Below are 21,209 nucleotides of genomic sequence, written 5' to 3'. Positions count from 1 at the left end.
ATGTCGAAGGTTTCACATGGTCTTCCTCAGCAGATGCATTTGTTGATCCCCTTAAAGACTTCTTCTGGAAACAGCCGTAATACTTTGAATCTTGTAAACTGAACACCTAATGTTGGGAAATTGAATAACTACTAAATATTCTGCCTCATTGTGTAAACACCACTGGATTCATACCATTGAAAACTTAAAAACATCCATCTTTAAAAGTTTCCCAGGTCATTTTAGTTTAGCTATTTCAAAATGCCCGAATCACATATTCAGACAGAAAACTAGAATAACTTAAATAAATCAAGTTGCTGAAGTTAGATTGGTTGAATTTAAAATCAGACATGAACGTCCAGGCGACTGAGTATACTAAACTTAAACATGTCAGTCACATGATCAAAGGAAGAGTTCAGATGAGCTCAGGTCTTATGGGTGGATGTAGAGATGAGAAAGATTGTTCCCACAGAGCAGCTGATATGATTACAGAGCTGGTGGTGGTGCACGGATTCAAAACAAGTATTGACAATATCACACCATATCCATTCAGCTTGGGTTTAATTACATTGAACTATGGTCTGAGTCTGATGTCAGGTGTCCACACTTTGTTTGGTTTAGCGTTTCACAGTCTTATTCACAATTTGGATTATTGAATCTAAAGTTTTTTTTTTGTAATTGTACTATATTAAATTACTTACTGGAAATGTCAAAGTAGCTGTTAAATGTCATATTTAGCTTTTCAGTTGCTCATAAAAATTCAAATAATTACATATTTTCTTTGCTTCTATAGTTCTCATTCACATCTGCTCGAGTTCATGCAAACAAAAGAGGAAATATAAACATCTCAATATCTCTGCGACCGCCATCTGCTGATGAAGATTGTGTAACAGGATAAAATCCCGAACAGCCACAACAGCAGCTAATGTAAATGTCAAAAAAAGCAGAAACATTTGATAAACACACATCAAAAATATGAACAGTGTGACAGAGCAGACATGGAGGCCTTTATTGTTTAACTATGTTCATAGTACAGTGCCACATCTCTCACCCACCATGGCCCCTGACACACATTAGTCAACAACTTTTAACCACCACCGTGCACACATAACACACACACACATACATACACACACTCACTGTTTTCAATGTAAACATTGCAGGCTTAAAGAGTGATACAAAAAGCAAGGTAGTCGTCAATCGTTTCCGCGTCCGTTATCCCAGAGTTCCTCTATTTCAACAGTTCAGAGGAGGGCGAACAGAAAAACTGAAATGTTATCGTTGTCTCCTGATCCCCTTTTGGGGAACAACAAAATAATGTCCTGTTCTCTCTAATCACTGCAGTCACAAACACACACACACACACCGTCAGGATCTTCATTCAACCAAATGTATTTATCAAAGTGTAGTTAAAGTGTTTTATTTCTGAATGCTTGTAGTAGGCAGAAGGGAGAATAGTGAAGTGGAACATCTAACAATGATTATGTTCTTTTCCCATAATCCTCTCTATAGGAAAAAGGCATTGTGTGTCAATTCCCTTGTGTGGTGACAGGGTGAAGTCTGTCTTCCCAATCCCGCCTGGAGCTGCATTACCTTTTGGCTCGTACAAAGTACAAGGCGTTGGTTTTAGGGTAGTACTTCACATTCTGTTTCTTGTCCATTAGGCCCCCAAAAATGATGAGCTCACCCCTGCCCTGTACCACTGTGTGAAGGCTGGTCTCAGGAGGCCCTGTAACTGCAGCAGGGGTCCCGCTCCCATAAACTCTCCAGGACACCACCCGAGCAGACTTGGCCCTGGACACATCCAACACGTACATCTGCATGGGCTTGCAGTTGAGAGACTGGTACAGAGGTTTCCCTACGTTCAGGCTTTGGGGCGGGTGATGGCCAAGACGCCGTGCAATAGGTGGGATGGCGTGTCCATCAGCTCCAGCAGCCTGTGGAGGGCTGGAGGATGAAGACGGAGGGGTTCCAGGAGGACCCGCTCCTCCTCCTCCTCCACCACTTCCTCCTACAGGAGAAGCCCCCTGTGTCTGAGGGGAAGGCGATGACGATGAAGACGGTAAAGATGAGGAAGATTTGTTTTTCACTGCCTCCAGACCTCGTCGTAAGGCAGCGGGGGACACTGCCCCCGGGGGAGTGTGTGGGGAGCCTGCATCAGGTGTATGCAGGCCATTGGTGCTGGGCACCTCAGGGTGGTGAGCGGCAGAAAGGGGAGACTCCCAGCCATAGTCTGTGGAGCCAGGTGGGAGAGGGCGAGAGGAGGGAGATGCAGCCTGGGCTGGGCTGGTCCTTGGTGAAGGGGAGGATCCATTTAACAAGGGGGGAAGTGGAGGAAGAGGAGGGCTGTCTGGGCCTTGTGAAGGAGACGGCTGTTGGGATGAGGACGGGCTGCCTTCTCTGGCACTTCCTCTCGCTGAAGGCCGAGGTCTCAGCGTGCCCCATCGGCCGTTTACACACGGAGCCTCTTCGACAGCTCCCAGGACAACACCGGCAGCCCCGCTACGAACAGGAGACTGGGAGCGCAGGGAAGGCGGTTCGGAGCCCAGAGGGCCAGGTGTGGCACTTATTGGGGAGGGCCGAGAGTTAAGACTCGGGCTGAGCGGTGCACGGCCAGATGGAGCCTGTGAGAAAACCACCACACACTGGCCCACCTTCAGGTAAATTAACAAAATGAGAAAAAACGACACATTAGTGATCATTCTTATGCTCAGACACACACACACACACACACACACACACACACACACACACACACACACACACACACACACACACACACACACACACACACACACACGAGAGGATTTACAGACACTTACTCTACAAGCTGGGTGACACCACAGCTCCGGCGCCCCATGCTCCTCGTTTTCCACCTTCAGCTGCTGCCACCTCCATGGTGGTGCCTCCATGTGGAGGAGCCAGGCATCTTTAAGGAGCTTTAACACACAACACAAGAGGATAAGTCAAAACTCTAGTCACTTAAAGTCACATGGAACATTTTCTAGAAGATATTGATGTGCTGTTCCGATACTAGAGTGGTAAAAAAAAAAAAAAAAAACCTTACTGCATTAGGACCGCCACAGCCTCCCAAGATGAGCAACGTCTGATCGTCAATCACGATCTAAAAAGACAACATTTAAAACTTAGTCATTTAATTTCATATGAAAAAGTTAAGTGGAAGTTTCTGGCACGTCAAGTGCATGAAGATGGGAAAGCAGTCTTCAAGGGTCAAAACTCCAGCGACACTATAAATAACTTCCTTGTCAGATCTTGTTAAGACAAGTTGAAATGAGCACTAATACTAGGAGGAATGGTGAATTTTGTCTCGCTTGAATGTTGAAGCTTACTTGTGATTGGCCTCCTCGCGGGTGAGGTGATGGGCCAGCTATAGGTGGTTTGGACCAGGACCACTGCTCCAGATCCAGAATCCAGACTTCATTACTCCTGATCAGAACCATCAGAGGGGACAACATTATGGTGAGGTGTGACAGCCAAAGATATTAATAACAAATATGATCTTAACAAAGGTTAAGGCTTAAAGCTGAAATATGTACTGTTTACGAACAACGAGGTGGAACACCTTTGCAAACACTAGATGCCCCGTCATCGTTGCAGCTAAGCTTGGATCATTTGTAATTAAATACAAGTAATACATTCATACATTTGCCGTGCTCCTAGTGATCCCCCAAACACCACCATGGTGTTTCCAATCACAGAGGAGGAGTGGCCAGCCATAGGTGGAGGTCCATGTGTTGTTACTATACAGTTCCACCTGAGAAAGCAGAAGTGAATCACAAGGGAGGAAATGATGACCAAAAGTTAAACTGTACAAAGTTTGTCAGTCACTTGTCACAACTCCATCCTTTAACTCCCAGTGCTGAAGTGTCTCTCACCAGTTCTTTGAAGGAGAGTAGGTGTGGATTTCATCAAAAAACCTCTCTGGTTGGTGCAGTGGATATGGGCTGGGACGAGTCCATCCCCCGAACAGCACCAACAGATCTTTGTGCATCACTAGAGTCGCCCCAGCTTTAGGAGACGGATAAGAGCCTGGAGGAGGAAAAGGTGATTCAGATTGTAGCTACATATGTCTGAAGTTGTATGTATGTATAAATAATCTAATAAACATATACCAAAAAATATGTTAGTGGAGGGAAAAAAAGGAAAACATGGCAGTAAAACTACGTAATTATTTTGGCCACCTCACATTCAAGTGACAAAATAAATTAAAAAAATGTTCATTCACACGGCCAAATCTCCCACAGAAAATGATTTTTTGCACACACGTCTTCCTCTTAATCACTAGCATGCAATTTCATAAAAGGCTAAATAAGCTTTAAAGTTTACAGAAATAAGGACTCAGATTTCTGTTTCCTGCTGGCAGCCTACTCGTACCTGAGGCTAAAGGGCGGATCCACTCCTTGCTGTTGAGGTCAAGTCTCCACAGATCATTGAATGCAGCATTGCAGCTACTCTGAGTGCAACCCCCGAATACATACATGGACTGGTTTGAGTCATAATAGCATGCACCTGCAACCAAACAAAGAACAATTAACAGCAAATTATAGCAAACAGTCAGTGTTAGGTGTCTGCTAGCCTACAGGGCAGTGAAAGGAACAGCTCCTTCCTATCTCCAGGCCATGGCCAAGCCCTACACCCCCGCCCGACCACTTCGCTCTGCTACCTCGGGGCGACTGGTTGCCCCGTCGCTCAGAGGTCCCTGCGGCCGATCGACCCAGTCGCGGCTGTTTTCTGTCCTGGCCCCCCAGTGGTGGAATGAACTCCCCACTGACGTCAGGACGGCAGAGTCGCTGCCCATCTTTCGGCGCAGGCTGAAAACTCACCTCTTCAAGAAGGCCTACCCTTAGCCTTCCGCTTAGCACTTACTTAGCATCTATTGTATTCATACTAGCTTATTGCACTTATTGTTTTTATATTAGTTTGTGGCACTTATTGCATTCGTTTGTTTCTGCACTGTACGTTGGCTCTGGTTTATGCTCTTAGATGCTTGTTTGAGGAAAGGACATGCACTTATTACTTCTGGTGACTAGTTGTTCTCTCGAAAACCAATGTTGAATACACTTATTGTAAGTCGCTTTGGATAAAAGCGTCTGCTAAATGACTGTAATGTAATGCAAATGTAATGTCTTTTTTTTTTGCTTTAGTGCCAAGAGCAGTAAAACCAGCGTCCTGCCTTTCTAAAGGAGTAAATAGATGTCATGCATATGTCAGTGCATTAAGCTACAGCACTTGACACTGTGACATGTGCACAATTCATTGTTTATCACAAAAAACTGTTGACAAAAAGGTTTGCATCAGCTTGATGCTGAAAACAGAAACGCGTGTTGCTTCTGTAACACTAAATCTATCATCAAAGTGTCTGGTGTCGCTCTTCTCATGAATCACTAATCTTGCACAGGGCAGAAGATATTTTATATGCTGCACACTGGACTCATAATCTGATCCAGGGTAGAAAATAAAATGTATTCTCACTCTGCAATTTTGGGTCATTTTTGTCACTGATGTTTGAAATGTGTACACATTTAGATACACAATCACACTTTTGTGTTGCCCTCTTGATTGTGTTTTATGGAGAAAAAATACTGACACTGGTCTGATCCGCAGCTAAAACCGCACTGAAACACTTTCAGATTTTGAATGCATAACCAGAAGTTCTGTATTTTTGATATTCTGGGAAAAAAAGTTCATACTTGACGTGTAACTCATTTTTAACATGAAGTGTTATAACGCAGCATATACTGACTGTGTGAGAAGCGCTGAGTGATCGGGGTTCCTGGATATGGGTACGTGCGACTTTCCCACTGGATATTTCCCTCCTGGACAGCTCTCAAGAAACCGTGGTAGCACTGATAAGCAACACCTAGTTGAGATAAAATATTAGTAAACAACAGGAACACAGAAAAGTGGATGAAGAACTCATTTAAATTACTTTAAAATGTTAAATACATTATCAAACGTTGCCTCTCCATTTCACTGCTCTGCTTGAAGTGCAACGCCCACTTCCACTCACTATAAGGTTAACCGGTCCGCCTTAAGATTCAGTTTCATACAAGGCTACGTAAACATGAGGCCTACCTTTAATGAGGCGATACCACTGCTTACACACTAGTGCAGCAGTCTTGTGCTCCTGGTAAGGTGAGAGGAAGGACAGAATGTATTCAAGAACTTCCTCTGGCAACTCCTCCATTGTTCTCCCCCCTCCTTTGGCACCGATGTCCATGTTCCCTTCTTGTCGGCAGGACCCCATGTTTGCCTCCTCTTCCTCTGTTATCCCAGCAGGCTCTGCACCATCGTCCTCTGTATCCATGGCAACAAAGCATCCATCCTCATTATCATGGGAGCGGGACATTATGGTCTGTTGAGACATGGGGAGACATGCTAGTGATACGTGTTCAGCTACAGTTGACTACACTTTAACAGTGATTACAATTCTTCATGTATTCTAATAGACTCAGTAGACTAACTCTAATCCACCTCAGCCCTAACTGTTCTTTATTTGATCTTTGAGAGTCAAATGTAAAGAGGAAGAAGACTTTGGACTAAATTGGAATAAATTTGTTCTTACACAAACACAAAATGACACTACAAAGCGATGACAACCACCATAACAGTTTTTTTAAGCATTTACTTATCGGCAGTTTTAGTTGTCACATCCATTGTCTGAAACGGGTGGTGCCCTTTCTAGACTAGAGTGTCCCTCGTATACCGTTAGCTACATCTAACTAGCTGTCGTTAGCCATCACATATCTAATAAAATGTTGGGTTGCTAATGCTAAATACCCCTTAAAGCTAACTACCTAGGAAAATACACAAAACTCAAGACAAGTCAAGTTAAGTAAACAACCACTGGCCTATGCTACAAAACACCGACTAACCGAAATATACACGCTCCTTAGAGAATACATGCTAGCAGTGGCTAACGCTAGCTAACTGATCATGAGCATCAAGCTAACGTTGGCTAACATTAACGAATCTCTAGCTAACGACGTGACGTTATAGCAACAGCTTACGCGTTTTCTTAAAAATATCTCTGCTTGACAAAAGGTGCGAACTCCCAACTTCTTAAGTATTTTAATGTCGCGAGAACCTTTCAGGGCAACAGTCTCTTCTAACGTTACACCCAACTAACAAGCTAGCTAGCTGTTATATTCAGTCTTGGTAATCTATGCTAACGTTAGCACGAGCAGATGCTGTGAGCAGGAATTAACTAGCTCCTCTAATGTCAGATAAATGTTGTCAGTTTCGCTCCTTGACTGTTGCAGCATTATTAGTACCGTTGTTGTAGACGGGGTCTATTTCGGGCTCTGGGTGTATTTCCTCTCCTTCCCCCCGGTATCAGCTCCGGAGGTTCCTCTGCAGCCTCCAAACAGTCGCCATCTTCTGCTCCGTGAACAGCGTCCTCCGCAGCACAGCGACGCCGTTGCAGCAGCTGCGGACTATCTGTGGTAGCAGGGTGGGACTGTGTGTGTGGTAGCAGGGTGGGTCTGTCTATGGTACCAGAGTGGGACTGTCTGTGGTACCAGGGTCGCACTGTCTGTGGTACCAGGGTGGGTCTGTGTGTGGTACCAGGATGGGACTGTCTGTGGTCTGTCTGTGGTACCAGGGTGGGTCTGTCTGTGGTACCAGTGGGTACTCTGTACCTAACACTGCTCCCCCAGCACCTTTAGAATAACCCCTATATAATTACCCAATTTTAAAATGTAGCAAAGAAAGAAAAAAGAAAGAAACTCTTCAAGTTCTTTGACATTAAGTGACGTCTCCTCCACCTGTAACTTCATCAGACCTCATTGAAAAAAATGTTGTTTCAGGAACTGCATCTTGTAGATCTCTGCACCCTGGAATCCAATGTATATGTAGTCTATCTGTTTTTAAAGCGCTGAGCTATATAATACTATAAAATACTGCTGTAATTTCATACTCCAGTGTTGGCCAGCTAACATTTAATTAAAGTTTCTCCCATACTTTTTTGATATGCAATGTATTAAGTTGATATATATATATTTAATGAACCCTGCATATATAACTGGTTTCTTTACTGTTGCATAATGACCAAATTCTTCAATCACTATATTGATGATGTTGTTTTAAATCATGTACAAACGTCTACAAACAAACAATTAAATAATAAACTAATAGAAATCATTACTTACAAATACATTTCAGAAATCTTGTTTTATTACAGTATGTAGGCAGCCACTCGAATTGTATATATGTCATTCATATGAAGTACCAAAAACCATGGCAATTTCATCATCAGACATACAGTTTCAGGTACACATGCACCTTCTTTATTAGAAAAGGGTAAAAAGACTCGTGGTTTACCTGCAGAATGAGAGATGCCAACACTGTACAAAGACAGAACAAACATTGCTGCCGCAATTTTGACATTTGTGGGGCAGGCAAAGTGTTACATCTGCAATTAGTTTGTAGCCACTAATGTCTTCCATTAAAGAGGTATATCTATGCAACACAAAATAATTGGTAATGTAAGCTAACCATTCTTTAATTCTGAATATTTGAACTATAAATCCAGATTTTTTTTAAATGGCCTTAATATATTAGCCTATTTATTAAACAATTAAAAATTAAACGATAAACAACTGTCATGCTCACTTGTATGATAGTGAAGTGCCTGATTCTAATATAATACACGATTCATGGTTGTTCATATTGGGAGATAAATGAATCAATGACTAATCTTAAATAGGCTAGAGGCCATTTTATTTGCTATACACTGGAATCATATGCATGTCCACATATGATCACAATCCATTAAAATGACAGAAAAACATTTATTTTTATTATTTTGAAAGAGTTAATGTAAAGTCTCAACATCTGTCACAAAGTGTTACATTAACGCACATCATCTCTGTACATTGCACACATGTGAACTTTTGTACATTCCTTCGACAATATTTAGCAAATTCCTGAATAAAACTGTTCAACTTCAATTTTTAAACAGATATATTGTACATATGTGTTTACAACATTTTTATTATATTTTTGATTCTTGGCTGTTTGCAGTAGCATGCTTGCTTTTATCTTTTATTTTCTCTTACTGTGTTTATTATAAACACCAAACACCAAGACGACAAATTATGTGAAAACCTAATCAGTAATAAATGTTGGGATTTCTGATTCTGGTGCTGCATTCAAGTCACTACCGTTTATTTCCCGATTGTAACTTACTACCAGTTGTATCCATAGACTGTATATAAGAAGGGTTGTAACTACAATGTTTGGTATTTTTTCTAATCCCTCCAAACAGACAGTTGCTATTCCAGATAAATTATCATCATAGTCATATTTTGTCAATCAGAATATTTCACTTTGGGCCTTTATGTGTTGTATTATGTAATTTATGTATATTTTGTTCAATGACCTCGTGGTGTTTCTGTCAGTGCCCCTGTCACATGAACGCAGCATTTCCCTTCAACAACACAATGTTGAACACAAACAGCCTCATCTCGGCACTCTATTCCACTCCATCAAAAACAACGACAGTGTGGTGGAGTAAGACTATCTCTCACTATTTAGGAACAAACATAAAGCGTTAGGCTGTTGAATTAGCTTAGCCAGATTTAAATTACTTTATCTTGCCGGGTTATAATTAGTTGTGATAGAAGCTAGCAAGTTGACGCTTGCTAAGCTAACGTAAATATAACGTAATTTCCCTCCACGGTTTAACGGTTAAACGTTAGGGGCACTGATTAACGTCAAGGGTTGAACCCTAGCTAACCGTCAACTATCCAACACTACTGTGTACGCTGTGTATTTCCGTCTGAGCGGCGTGTGGACGACACCAGTGCTCGGTTGATTTACCGAGGTGGACGTTACGCCAGATTTAAAGTAGCAGGCAGCTAACGTTAGGGGGTTGCCCTCGGTAGAGCATTAAGCTAGCACGCTAACACGCGGCCAAGCAGCGGGTTGAGAATTAGTTTATTCCGACTTCACCCGTCACATATACCCGTGAGATTGAGCTCTCTGCGGGGGTCTGCCTGAGTTCCGTCCACCGTCCCATGCCCTCTGCGTGGCTGGGAGAGAGTTAGCCGGTGGAGCCGAAGCGGTAACCGACCAGCAGTCCTGTTAAACATGGAGGATGAAGAGGTCGCAGAGAGCTGGGAAGAGGCAGCGGACAGCGGGGTGAGAACCACTAACGTTGGACAATTATTCGTTTCAACCAGATTATAACTTGATTTTTAGTTTGCCCGCCAGGCAGCCGCCTATCAATGATTTTCGATACCCTGGATGTGTCTGGCGCTTGAATACCTGATATAAACATGTTATTTATTTGTTTTCTCATCAAAGACATCAGCTCGTCTTCCTGGCTGAGTCCTGCAGGCCTCGCTGTCCCATAACGACATGGAACTTAGCCTGGCTTTATGTCATTATATTTACGCAACAACATTATTTTATGATGTGTGGAAATCCACAAAAATACCCACACAAATAATGAATCTTTACAAAGTCGACTTTTCCCTATAATTCCCCCATTTCTTTTAGACCCGCCCATTGCGGAAATGACAGTTTGCATTGAATCTTTACAATACAGTAACAGTTTAGTATGTTCAGGGATTTTTCAAATATAAATATCAGCTTTTTCTAGCGTGTGTTGGTAGATTGAACCAGTCTGATTTGTTTGCGTCAAACAAACTCATTTGTAAAGACAGTCTTATTGCTGTAATCCTGTTTTTGTAACATATCCCCTGTAATCAAATTAGCTGAAAAAGCATGTCTATGTCATTTTTGTGACTATACACAAAGTTATTATTGATATGAAACTGAATGTAATAGTTGAGTTGCTGCATTCTATTCCATATTTATTATGAGCAAACTGAAATCCAGCAGCTGGCGATGTGTTGATTTGAAATGACCCTGAGATATACAGTTTAACCTGTAAACTTTGTATTGGCTTAATACTAAAGACGAATTCTTCTGTCTGAAAACGTATGTAACATGTAATCAATCACATTTGCTCACCCCTGCCTTCCACCCTGGTAACATATGAATACAAAAAATAATCAAATACTGCATACAGTGTATAGTAAAAGCCATAATCTGTACATAAATCATATGTATGTGCAGTATTTAAGAAGATTTCTTAATTAACCCGTAGCTATCGGGTCGCCCCCACTCCATTTAAAACAAATAAAATAAAGATCATACTGTTAATATAAAAACAAAGTAGATACACAGTTGCTATACAAACACATTTCTTAACAAATGTACTTTGATGCCCTCCATTTGATATTTCAGAGTTGATTCTTGTTAATTCTCGATCACTTGTTAGTGAATAGAAGTTCAATAAATCCCATACCACGATGAAGGATTATTGATTTGTAATGATTGAACTATGTCATAACATCTTTCAAACGCATTTTTAATAGATTCAAGCAACCAGTCAGTAATTAGTAATCCGAATCTCCTGAACATGATTGCATACAGGTCATTGAGAGAGATATTTAACTTGTTTGACAGTAATACAAATGTAATAAATGTTTTTCTCCTCAGGAAATCGAGAGACGACTTGAGGCTAAACTGAAAATAAATCAGGAGGCAAAGTAAGCAAAGAGACAATTTATCCCAAAAATTTCAATACATGGTAAGATTGCATCGAAGTTTTTTTTTCTAGTAATTTTATTCCCCTCACTCGTGTTTTCTCGAACAGGAAGTCCAGCTTGGGTTCGGGTGGCTCACCTGTTCAAACTGCCATTGTAATCCAGGATGACTCTCTGCCTGCAGCACCCCCACCACAAATTCGAATTTTGAAACGTCCGTCAAATAACGGTACCGCGGGAAACCTTGCGTCCTCGACTCGTCCCTCTCAGCAGATGAAGTCTTTGGCCCAGCGGGAGGCCGAGTACGCAGAAGCCCGGAGAAGGATCTTGGGCAGTGCGTCTTCAGATGATGCGCCTCAGGAAAACCCTTCCCAGGACAGGTAAGACATTACAACAAAGAAGAATAACATTTCATTTGCAAAGTAGTGGAAAAACACTGATATTGATTACTCCTCCTATCATTAGGCCAGCTCGTATGAGTGTGCAGCAACCATTGGAACCAGTTCGTCCAAACAATCATGTGATCCGCCAGCCCACCGGCCCAGATGGCACCTCAGGCTTCAGACTCTTCAGATAAAGAGGCGCTACCTGCTGCAAGGAAACAGCTGTCTCCCTGAGAGGGCATACAGGGTGGCAGTTCAAGGGGTTGTGTGTGATATGACGAGCAGAGTGGTGGGATGACACCAAATTCGACAGACATTAGAAACATGAAGACATAGCATGGATTGAAATAAACTCCTCCACCCTCTCTCTACTCTGCTTTCTGGCATGGTCTTTGCCTTTCGCCTTGTCTCTTCCTTCTGTGGAATGTGCAAGGGGCTAGCAGAGATCAGCCAAAGATATGAAACCCCTTCTGTTCCACACTGTGAACAGGCTTTTGCCTCACATCCCTACACACTGTGATACTCTGATGTTCCATGAGGTGCCCTGTGTTTTTACGTACGATTGGCCGGCCGAGTGCCAGGGCACCGGGTGCCTGTCTCTGCAGTGAGAATAAGGGGAGCTTGTGAATCTGTGGGAATTCCCCAGAGAGGTGCACGCGAGGGAGCTGGCCTTTCCACTGACGGAGTGTGGATCGTGGCTGGGTGTCCACCGGGTCGCTGGCCTCAGTTTTTTGGGGGTTCAGCGGAAATTAAGTGTTTGACAGTGCTGAGAGCTTTACTGTGGGTTCAGCAGCTTGAGTGAAAGGTAAGAAAAAGTCAGACTGATCCAACACTTTGAGTAAAAGGGCACTGTAGTTTCAGAGCAATGGCAGAGGCCCAGAGCAGCATGTCCCACGGGGCAGAGGCCTCTGTTGGGCTCTGGTGGCTATTACAGAAATGCCCGGTGGGCACGCAGCCTTTGGCCAAAGATTACAGATCGGAAGGTCAGAATGTCACTAAATCTAAGTTTATTCAAGCAATAAAGACGAAGTCACTTCCTGGATTGTTTTGCCCATTTACCTGTGCTGTGTTTTCAAATCATGTTTTGTTTTAAACAGCTGACAATGTTTCTTCATGTTTGTGTTTAATTCAGGAGATCAGTAGTGTATCGGAGATTAAATGATGTAGCCTCCATACAAAACTTTATTGGTAGTCGTTTTAAATTAGATCAAAGTGGATAAAAACAACAGATCTTGATTATTGAATTGAAAGTCTTAAGTTATGCATATGTGTCCCTGTGTGTTTGCCTTGCTATTTCTAAACGGAAGTGCTGAGTTGGAACATATCTTAGGGCCAACTGCACTGCATCTGTTTAGAAAAGAGGACTTGGATCTGTTTCAAATATTTTGAGTGATTGCGTTATTAGGTTATGTTTTGGTCTTCAGAAAAAACTATTTGATGCTCCGCTTGGCGGATGACACAGTCACACGACAACTACGTTATTTGGGAAGGAGTCAGGGAAATTTCTATCAAACTACAAAAAGGATCGCAAAGATACTAGAAAGCTCCGTGTCCTTCAGAACGAAGCCAAACTCCGCTGCCTGGTTTTGATGAATGTTTTTCATGTGAAGGGATTTTACATCATTGTTTGCCACTGATTAAAAGTAAAAGTTTGCAAAACATGAAATCAATAATCTCATCCAATAATGATGATTACTGCAACCATTTTGAGCCCTTTGACACTTGTATGCCTTAAATGACAGATGATCCCTGGTTACAAGTGTTCACTTTCCAGTAGTGCTTGTTCGTCTTCAGCTTTTTGTGCACTTGTGATAGTTTTATTATTTTACTCGATACACCCTGTCATTAACGTACAGTTAATAGCTGCTAGAGTGTTAGGCAAATACAAAATCACACTTAGTCAAGGTGCAATAATGATTTTCTTACAGAAACATTCATGACTGCTTAGACTATTTATCCAAATAATTTCCAGTGACCGTAAAACCATTGATTGGAAATATTCACAAGGAAAGAATAAATTGAAACATAAATGAAACAACTTGCCTCCACACAGCAGCAAACCTATCAATGTGGCTGATGCATTTGTGCCACTTGTTCCAACCTCACTCACTAAAACAGAATAGACATTTAGGGTCAGAGGAGTGCATAGTTCACTAATCTCTGGGAGTTAAAGATTACTTTTGTTGTTGTTTGATGACAGCATTAGACGTTTTCCATTGCAGCTCTAATATCTAATTTGTTTTTGATAGTACAGCCTACACTGTAGTCTTAATATACTGTTCCCAGGGATCTGGTTCAAATAAAATGGATTTGTTATTTAAAATTGATAATTAATAGCGAAACCCATCCTGTATCTGTGCGATCTAGACATTAAACTGCTTCAGTCCTTCACAGCCGCCTGTCTACTTTTAGGCTGTTTGATGTCATTCTTGTTTTGAAACTTGAAAACCACAAATGGAATTTGAATACCCTTTAATAAACACACTTCAAACTTGGTTTATGTTTGTTTTGTATTTCATGAAACCTAATTTTTGCATATATTACTTCTAAATTTGTATCTAAATTATTTAATGTGATGCAGTTTAAATAAACTGAATATGATTGATTCAAAGACATTTATAAAATAATCATTATTCCCCAATAGGACTCAGATTAGTAGGTGAATTATTGTGCTTTAAGTAGAACAGGGGTGGCGAAACTTCTTTGATTGTGAGCTATACACAGGTCACAGGCCAAACAATAGTAAATGAGTATTTTTCAACCAGTTGCACTGCAAGGAAATGTTTGTAAATGTCATGTTTTTAGATACGCAAACCCCTTGTTCATTAGAAAATGAATCATCTATCAAAATAAAACAACACTACTAAACAGTTAAATGTTTGGCATTACAGTCCTCCATTGGTGTGCCCACATATTACAAATAAGTATTATTTATGTAAATGCATTCAATACTTTTAAACTCCAACACAGTGCATAACCTGAGTACCCACAACAGTATTATAATGTCATGTGTAAATCTGTAAATAAGTCAAGTTAAACCAGGCAAAGTTACTACTAGTATTATTATAGTGTGGTAGTACTACCACTCTATAATATTAGTAGTACTAGCTACCACTCTATAATAATACTGTGAAAGAGTGGTAGTTTGCTTCCTGACTGCTCAAACCTTCCCGACCGCACGCGGCGCTGTGTGAAGTGAGCCGCTCGGATAAGTTTGGGATCTCGTCGTCTGGTTCTCGCTCAACTCCAGCCAAGAGGTGTCCATCGAAAGTCGGAAGTTGGTTTTGATAGTTTTAGTGAAACTCGACAAAATGGCAGAAGACAACAGCTATGAGTCAATGCTCTGCGTAAAGCCCGAGGTTCATGTTTACAAGATCCCGCCGCGCGCTTCTAACCGTGGATATCGGTAAGATGAGCTCAGTGAGTAGTAACGGCGAGTCTCGTGAGAGACAAGTGTCCGTCATCAAGCTAATATAACGTACACCCATTATCGGACAACGAGTTGTTAGGTGTGATGATTGTTACCGTTCTCCATGTCCCTGCAACGTGTATTGGACGGTTACAGTTCACACACGCAGTAACAACTTTAGTAAGGATTTAGATAAACAGACATAATGGTAGCTAGCTGAGAACGTTACACGTGCTAGCGGAATATCAAAACACTAATTCGCTGCTGTAACTTGTTACCTGCTCACGGAAATTGGACACCGTCATCCAGACTTTGTCAACAGACGGTTCATAGACTGCGACTTACACCTGCTGCCATATAAAAAGTTAACTTTAGTGGTGAAAGTTATGAGAAATGATGACGGTGCTGGTAACGTTAGGTCTGGAAAGTTTAAAATGGCAGGGCTCGTGTCCGATAATGCAGGTGTTTATAGTTCATGCTAGCGGCTAACTAGCTAACATTAAGTGACATTATTTAAAATTCATTCTGTGTTTTGTGTGAAAATAATATCGTAGTAATTCTATGAAAACAGTATCTAACGTTAGCTAGACTTACATGTGTAGTGGATGACTGATTGCCCATTGACTTACATTAAACTGTCGGCCTACTGTTTTCACTCTTAGATTAAATTAAACTGTGTTTTTGTCAGCTGTCACATTATAATGTTATAACATATAATATATATATATATATATAACATTATAATGTGACAGATCAAGGAGGAGTTACCATCCATCACATTATGAGAAGTTTGTCATTCCCTGAAGCAGCCTGTCCATCTTTCAACATAAAGAAGCTGTCATGGAAGTTCATTTTTGACTCCTGGAAACAGTAGTTGTTAAAAACAAAAAAGGGCTAAAGCAAGGTCCACTTTCTAGCCTTTTTTCTGGAGCTTTCCACTGTCTCTCATGGTATTCCTCCACGGATTGGAATTGCTCAGATGTCATGATGAAAACAGAAAGCCGTGAGGTCGAAAGCCCCACAAAAGCGTACTAAGTGGACCTTGATGTTTGTTTTTCTGTTGTCATGTTGTGTTAATGAAGATATAAATTATAATTCTATCTTTAAAGGATCCACAGCTGTCACATTTCCTTCAGTTGGCAGCAGAACCAAAAAGATCTTGAATATCTAATTTTAGTCTTCCTGAAAGCTTTTAATTTCACTTCCTCTTGCTGTGGAAAGCCGCAGCTGTCTGGGTAGAAACTGTGATACACTTCTTATTCAGTGTGTGTTTCTTGTTCTAGTGCTGCTGACTGGAAGCTGGATGAACCTGCATGGAGTGGTCGGCTGAAAATCTCTGCAAAGGGCAAGATTGCCTACATTAAGTTAGAGGACAAAAACACAGGTAAACAAATTGGCATCTCCTCCTCCTGCTCGGTCTAATTTTGTTAATGTTACATAGCAAGATGGTGGTTCAAAAATGTTTGAGACTTGAAACATATGGTGCTCAGCATGAGGGAAACTGGGTGTTTTCTAGCAAAAAATATGATTGTTTTTATTTTTCCATATCGGGGAAAAATAGGATCTTATATTACCAAAAGAAAGACGGATTACATGAAAGCATCCTGCTTTACCCATTAACCTTCATATCTTATCCAGACTGGGCCAATAAGTAATAAAGTCTCACAATTAAAGCTCTGTTCGTGTCATTTTGGATGATGACAAGCATGCAGAACAACAGTTGCGATGTGCACAATGCGTCATGTGAGGATACATAGAGTATGCAACAGATTTAGAGAACTGTTATTATTGTGGTTAACATCAATATGTAACTACACAGCAGATGCATGACCGTGCTTGCGTCACATTAACAAGTTACCTGACTCAAGGCTATTTAAAATGCATGGTTTATTCTGGGAATGTGGTAGGTGAGTCTCTCCTCTGGTGAATTTGCAGCAGACAAGAGGGTGCAGGTGTGTTGGTTCCCTCAGTGACAACCAGTCACTGAACATGTCACCACTCTTCACCATTCAGAATATTCAGAGTTAACCTGACTCACCAACAAGCTTGCTATCTTTACTTTATTGCTCACACGTCAGTAAGTAACCCTAAGGTGTTGTTTGCAGGAGAGCTGTTTGCCCAAGCTCCAGTGGAACAGTACCCAGGGTGTGTGGTTGAGTCAGTCACAGACTCCAGCAGGTACTTTGTGATCCGGATAGAAGATGGCAACGGTAAGACACTTTCTGTGGGAGAAGTAGGAGGATATACTGTACTAAAGTCATCTCAAATGTAATGTCACATTTATAGAGAAATGCATCATATCAATAAAAACAAATCATAGTAATTTATTTTATATTGTATACATGTATAAAAAACAAAACATGACTATCTAGTCTCAAATTTATAGTACATTTTTTATTTTTCAAGAGAATCAGAATTCAGATAGATTTGTGGAAGTGAAATGGTGCATCAGCCTTTCCTCCGAACAAAGGAAATATTGTGTGTTTTTACGCTTTAAAAACTGTATTTCCTGCCTACTCAGAAGTTGTGTGATGACTGCACATCATTGATCACGAGGATCTTTAACGTGTCATAGTGATTCAGGATCTTTAACGTGTCATCATAGTGATTCAGGATCTTTAACGTGTCATCATAGTGATTCAGGATCTTTAAAGTGACATCATAGTGATTCAGGATCTTTAAAGTGACAGTGATTCAGGATCTTTAACGTGTCATCATAGTGATTCAGGATCTTTAAAGTGACAGTGATTCAGGATCTTTAACGTGACATCATTGTGATTCAGGATCTTTAACGTGTCATCATTGTGATTCAGGATCTTTAACGTGACATCATAGTGATTCAGGATCTTTAACGTGACATCATAGTGATTCAGGATCTTTAACGTGACATCATTGTGATACAGGATCTTTAACGTGACATCATAGTGATTCAGGATCTTTAACGTGACATAGTGATTCAGGACTTGGTTAATGTTTTTCAGCCATTTGTATCAATCACAGGAACTCTTGAGTCTGTCTCACTCTTCAGCTATAAAGTGACAGTGGATAACGTTAAAAGAGACTTTTTTTCTTGATATAGAGGCACCATCTATGGCTATTTATAGTATTTATTTAGTCTTTAAATGTAAGACAACCCCACTTCTGTAATGAAGAAGAACTTCTTATATTCAGCCTAATATGGTGTAAAACTGATTGATAAGTCACAGGTTTATATTCAGTAGATTTATTGTCTGTATCTTACTGCAGGCATTATGCTCTTTCATATGATTCATAATGTGCTTTTGTCTTTACAATTTTACTTCAATAAAGGACGTCATGCTTTTATCGGTCTGGGTTTTGCTGATCGTGGAGACTCATTTGACTTCAACGTAGCTTTACAAGACCATTTTAAGTAAGTTAGCTTCTCTTATGTTGTCTTTTTACTGTCTGATCTCTGTTCATACATACGGCCTCAAAATCGCATCCGTTTCTATGACCTGGTAAATATTCATGAGCACGTTGTGCAACATTTACATGAATGTGTTTGAATGTGATACTTTGAACAACATTCATACTTGGATAGACAACAGTGCATAGTTGTCCATCATGCATCTAATTCATTTATTTTAATTCTAAATGAGAGTAACAGACCATCAACACACACATTAAAGCTTTTATGTTGTGTTTGCTACAATACTTGCAATGCTGGTGTTTTGTTATCTGTATCCTTCCACTGTAATGACCCAGTTTGACTCTATCCAACGTTACTTCAGTGATCGTTATTATGCTTTCTAACCGTTTCTAAAGGTGGGTGAAGCAAGAAGGCGAGCTCGCGAAACAGGAAGCTTCTGAGAGCACAGCACCGAAGCTGGACCTCAGCTTCAAAGAGGGACAGACTATCAAGATCAGCATTGGGGTGAGTCATTCAGCCCCAACATTACACATGTCAAGAAGTGAATAAAAAAAGGATTAAATAATGACAGATTCTATAAAGCAAAGAGCCACTAATTAAACAATAAAGACGTTCAGAAATTCAGAAACTCTCATGACTCCATCTACAGCAAAACATCAAGAAGAAGGAAGCAGGTGCCAAACCACGTCCCACGGGTGTGGGTCTCCTCCCACCTCCACCAGGTGCTAAGGTTGGAGGTGTAATACCGCCTCCTGTGGGGGAGCAGACGGTCTCAGCTGTACCGACTAACTCTGGTGATCACCCTGCTGTTGAATCAAATCAAATGATTTAAACATCTTCACGGGATTGAAACGGTATTCATGCTTTACATACATGTTTTTCTCCTGATCCAGCCTCTCTCTTAGACTTCGGGTCCCCTGGCCCTGCGGCCCCACCCAGCTCCGACGTGTGGGGGGATTTCACGTCTGCAGGCTCCAAGTACGTTTTCCTCAATATGTCACCTGTATTTATGGCTGTCCTAACAATCCATCTTGTCCATCTGTCACATTTGTGTTCGTTTTAACATGATTTGTTTTTGAATTCTTTCACATTCATCATCATCACACTCTCATCTCCCACCCACCCCCACCTCCACCTCCCGTCCCTCTCCTCCACAGCTCCAGTAAAGATGCTGTCAAAACAGGATGGGTGCAGTTTAGTTGAGTGGTGAGAAAAACGTGCACACACTCAGGCTCCATACATTCCATGGACAGGATGATTGTGGCATAAAGAAACTAAAAGAAAGGAACTGTTAGCAAACTTGACTGGCTCATTTGTTCTGTAAAGAATATGTTCACATAAACTAGCCGGCTGACCAACACACTCTGGAGGAACAAACGGTAAACATGTACATACTTTTTTTTTTTTTTTTTTTTTTTATCCTATTCTTTTCTCAAACTCTGCCACCAAGTGGGACCTTTGTTTGATTTTAGAAGTCGCTAAGACTAAACGGTGATTGTTGGAGCGTCCGCTCTCCTGAAGACAAGTGAGCGTGTTGATGGTCAAAAAGGAACGATTGTCTTGTTACACTAACCAGATGAAAACATCTGTCCTTTGCCTTCAATCAAATGTTCCCTTATTTTACATCTAGTTTCAACCCCTTTCTCAATGCTATCTGTCCAGAATCATTTTGGATCGTGTCCCTCTGTCCCATCATGCTCCCGTCATAGTTATCTCATTACACAAGCACCACTCATCTCAAGGTTGTTTTTACCATTTAGGGATCGTTAGTTTACCCATTGAAAATATCCATGTTTTGTTAACTTTATAGCAGTTTGTGTGCATTTTTGTTTTCTGTTTCCTAGTTTTTTTTATTTTGTTTTAGATCGGGCAAAGCTATATTCATATATGATCATTTGTTTTAAATTAATTCATCAAATATACCCAGGTTGTTTTAATCATGGTGTTCGAAACAGTCATGTCTATTTCTTGTCTTGTCATTCAAAGTTTGAACATGTTTTTGTTCATTTTCGTCTTCGTTTAGGCCCTTCATACGTCTTTGTCTCGTGCCTTGTTGCTTTTAAAAATGTGCCGTTACCAAATAGAAATGTCAATCTTGTTGCTAATTTGCATCAAGTATTTGATTAAGTGCCTTTCAGAAAAAGATCTAAAATGTATAAAATGTAAACCGAAGTCATCTTGTAAATAAACAATATATTTCATTGACTCTTGTTTAGATTTGTATGAGTGAACTAGTCAGCTTGTGAGCTTGTAGAGGTGTTCTCCATGTTACTCATGTCTTCTTCACAGGTGCAATGTGTTCTCAGATATCAGAGTATTGGACCAAGTTAAAGCGTTAAGCATCTCATAAAGGTGTTTTTTTTGATGATCTAGAAGGAGAAGGTGGAGTCACTTAATGTAATCAGTAACACAATCTAACGGGATTGTTTTTGATATCACAGCCAGTATATTTTTTCAATTTGGTTAAT

The 21,209-nt window shown here is 40.8% G+C and overlaps 3 protein-coding genes across 4 annotated transcripts; 2 read left to right on the top strand and 1 right to left on the bottom strand.

Annotated features, from left to right (window-relative positions):
• Positions 1-964: 964 nt before the first annotated feature.
• On the bottom strand, positions 965-7,432 carry fbxo42 (F-box protein 42). The gene is made up of 10 exons (XM_076110595.1): positions 7,275-7,432; positions 6,076-6,355; positions 5,744-5,860; positions 4,375-4,509; positions 3,876-4,029; positions 3,644-3,754; positions 3,330-3,426; positions 3,047-3,103; positions 2,802-2,918; positions 965-2,633 (listed from the first exon to the last, which is right to left on the bottom strand). The coding sequence occupies exons 2-10, from the start codon at positions 6,347-6,349 to the stop codon at positions 1,569-1,571; spliced, it is 2,127 nt and encodes a 708-aa protein (XP_075966710.1). The 5' UTR covers positions 6,350-6,355; positions 7,275-7,432; the 3' UTR covers positions 965-1,568.
• A 2,016-nt stretch (positions 7,433-9,448) lies between these two features.
• LOC142970367 (SUZ RNA-binding domain-containing-like) lies at positions 9,449-14,436 on the top strand. Of its 2 annotated transcripts, none has more exons than XM_076110550.1 (4): positions 9,449-10,143; positions 11,512-11,561; positions 11,669-11,938; positions 12,024-14,436. In XM_076110550.1, exons 1-4 carry the CDS (start codon positions 10,093-10,095, stop codon positions 12,133-12,135), a joined length of 483 nt encoding a protein of 160 aa, XP_075966665.1. In that variant the 5' UTR covers positions 9,449-10,092; the 3' UTR covers positions 12,136-14,436. The 2 variants fall into 2 exon arrangements, with proteins under 2 accessions (XP_075966665.1, XP_075966664.1); XM_076110549.1 differs by having other exon boundaries at positions 11,633-11,938.
• Positions 14,437-15,158: 722 nt separating this feature from the next.
• On the top strand, positions 15,159-20,946 carry necap2 (NECAP endocytosis associated 2). The gene is made up of 8 exons (XM_076110548.1): positions 15,159-15,347; positions 16,634-16,734; positions 17,456-17,560; positions 18,660-18,741; positions 19,137-19,245; positions 19,391-19,535; positions 19,635-19,719; positions 19,899-20,946. Exons 1-8 carry the CDS (start codon positions 15,253-15,255, stop codon positions 19,942-19,944), a joined length of 768 nt encoding a protein of 255 aa, XP_075966663.1. The 5' UTR covers positions 15,159-15,252; the 3' UTR covers positions 19,945-20,946.
• The last annotated feature ends 263 nt before the right edge of the window (positions 20,947-21,209 follow it).

Source organism: Anarhichas minor, unplaced genomic scaffold, assembly GCF_050575085.1.
Source record: "Anarhichas minor isolate MPS153535 unplaced genomic scaffold, ASM5057508v1 ptg000043l, whole genome shotgun sequence".
Lineage (NCBI taxonomy): Eukaryota > Metazoa > Chordata > Actinopteri > Perciformes > Anarhichadidae > Anarhichas > Anarhichas minor.
Note: the sequence above shows the minus strand (reverse complement) of the source record. Positions and strands in the feature narration are given on the sequence as shown.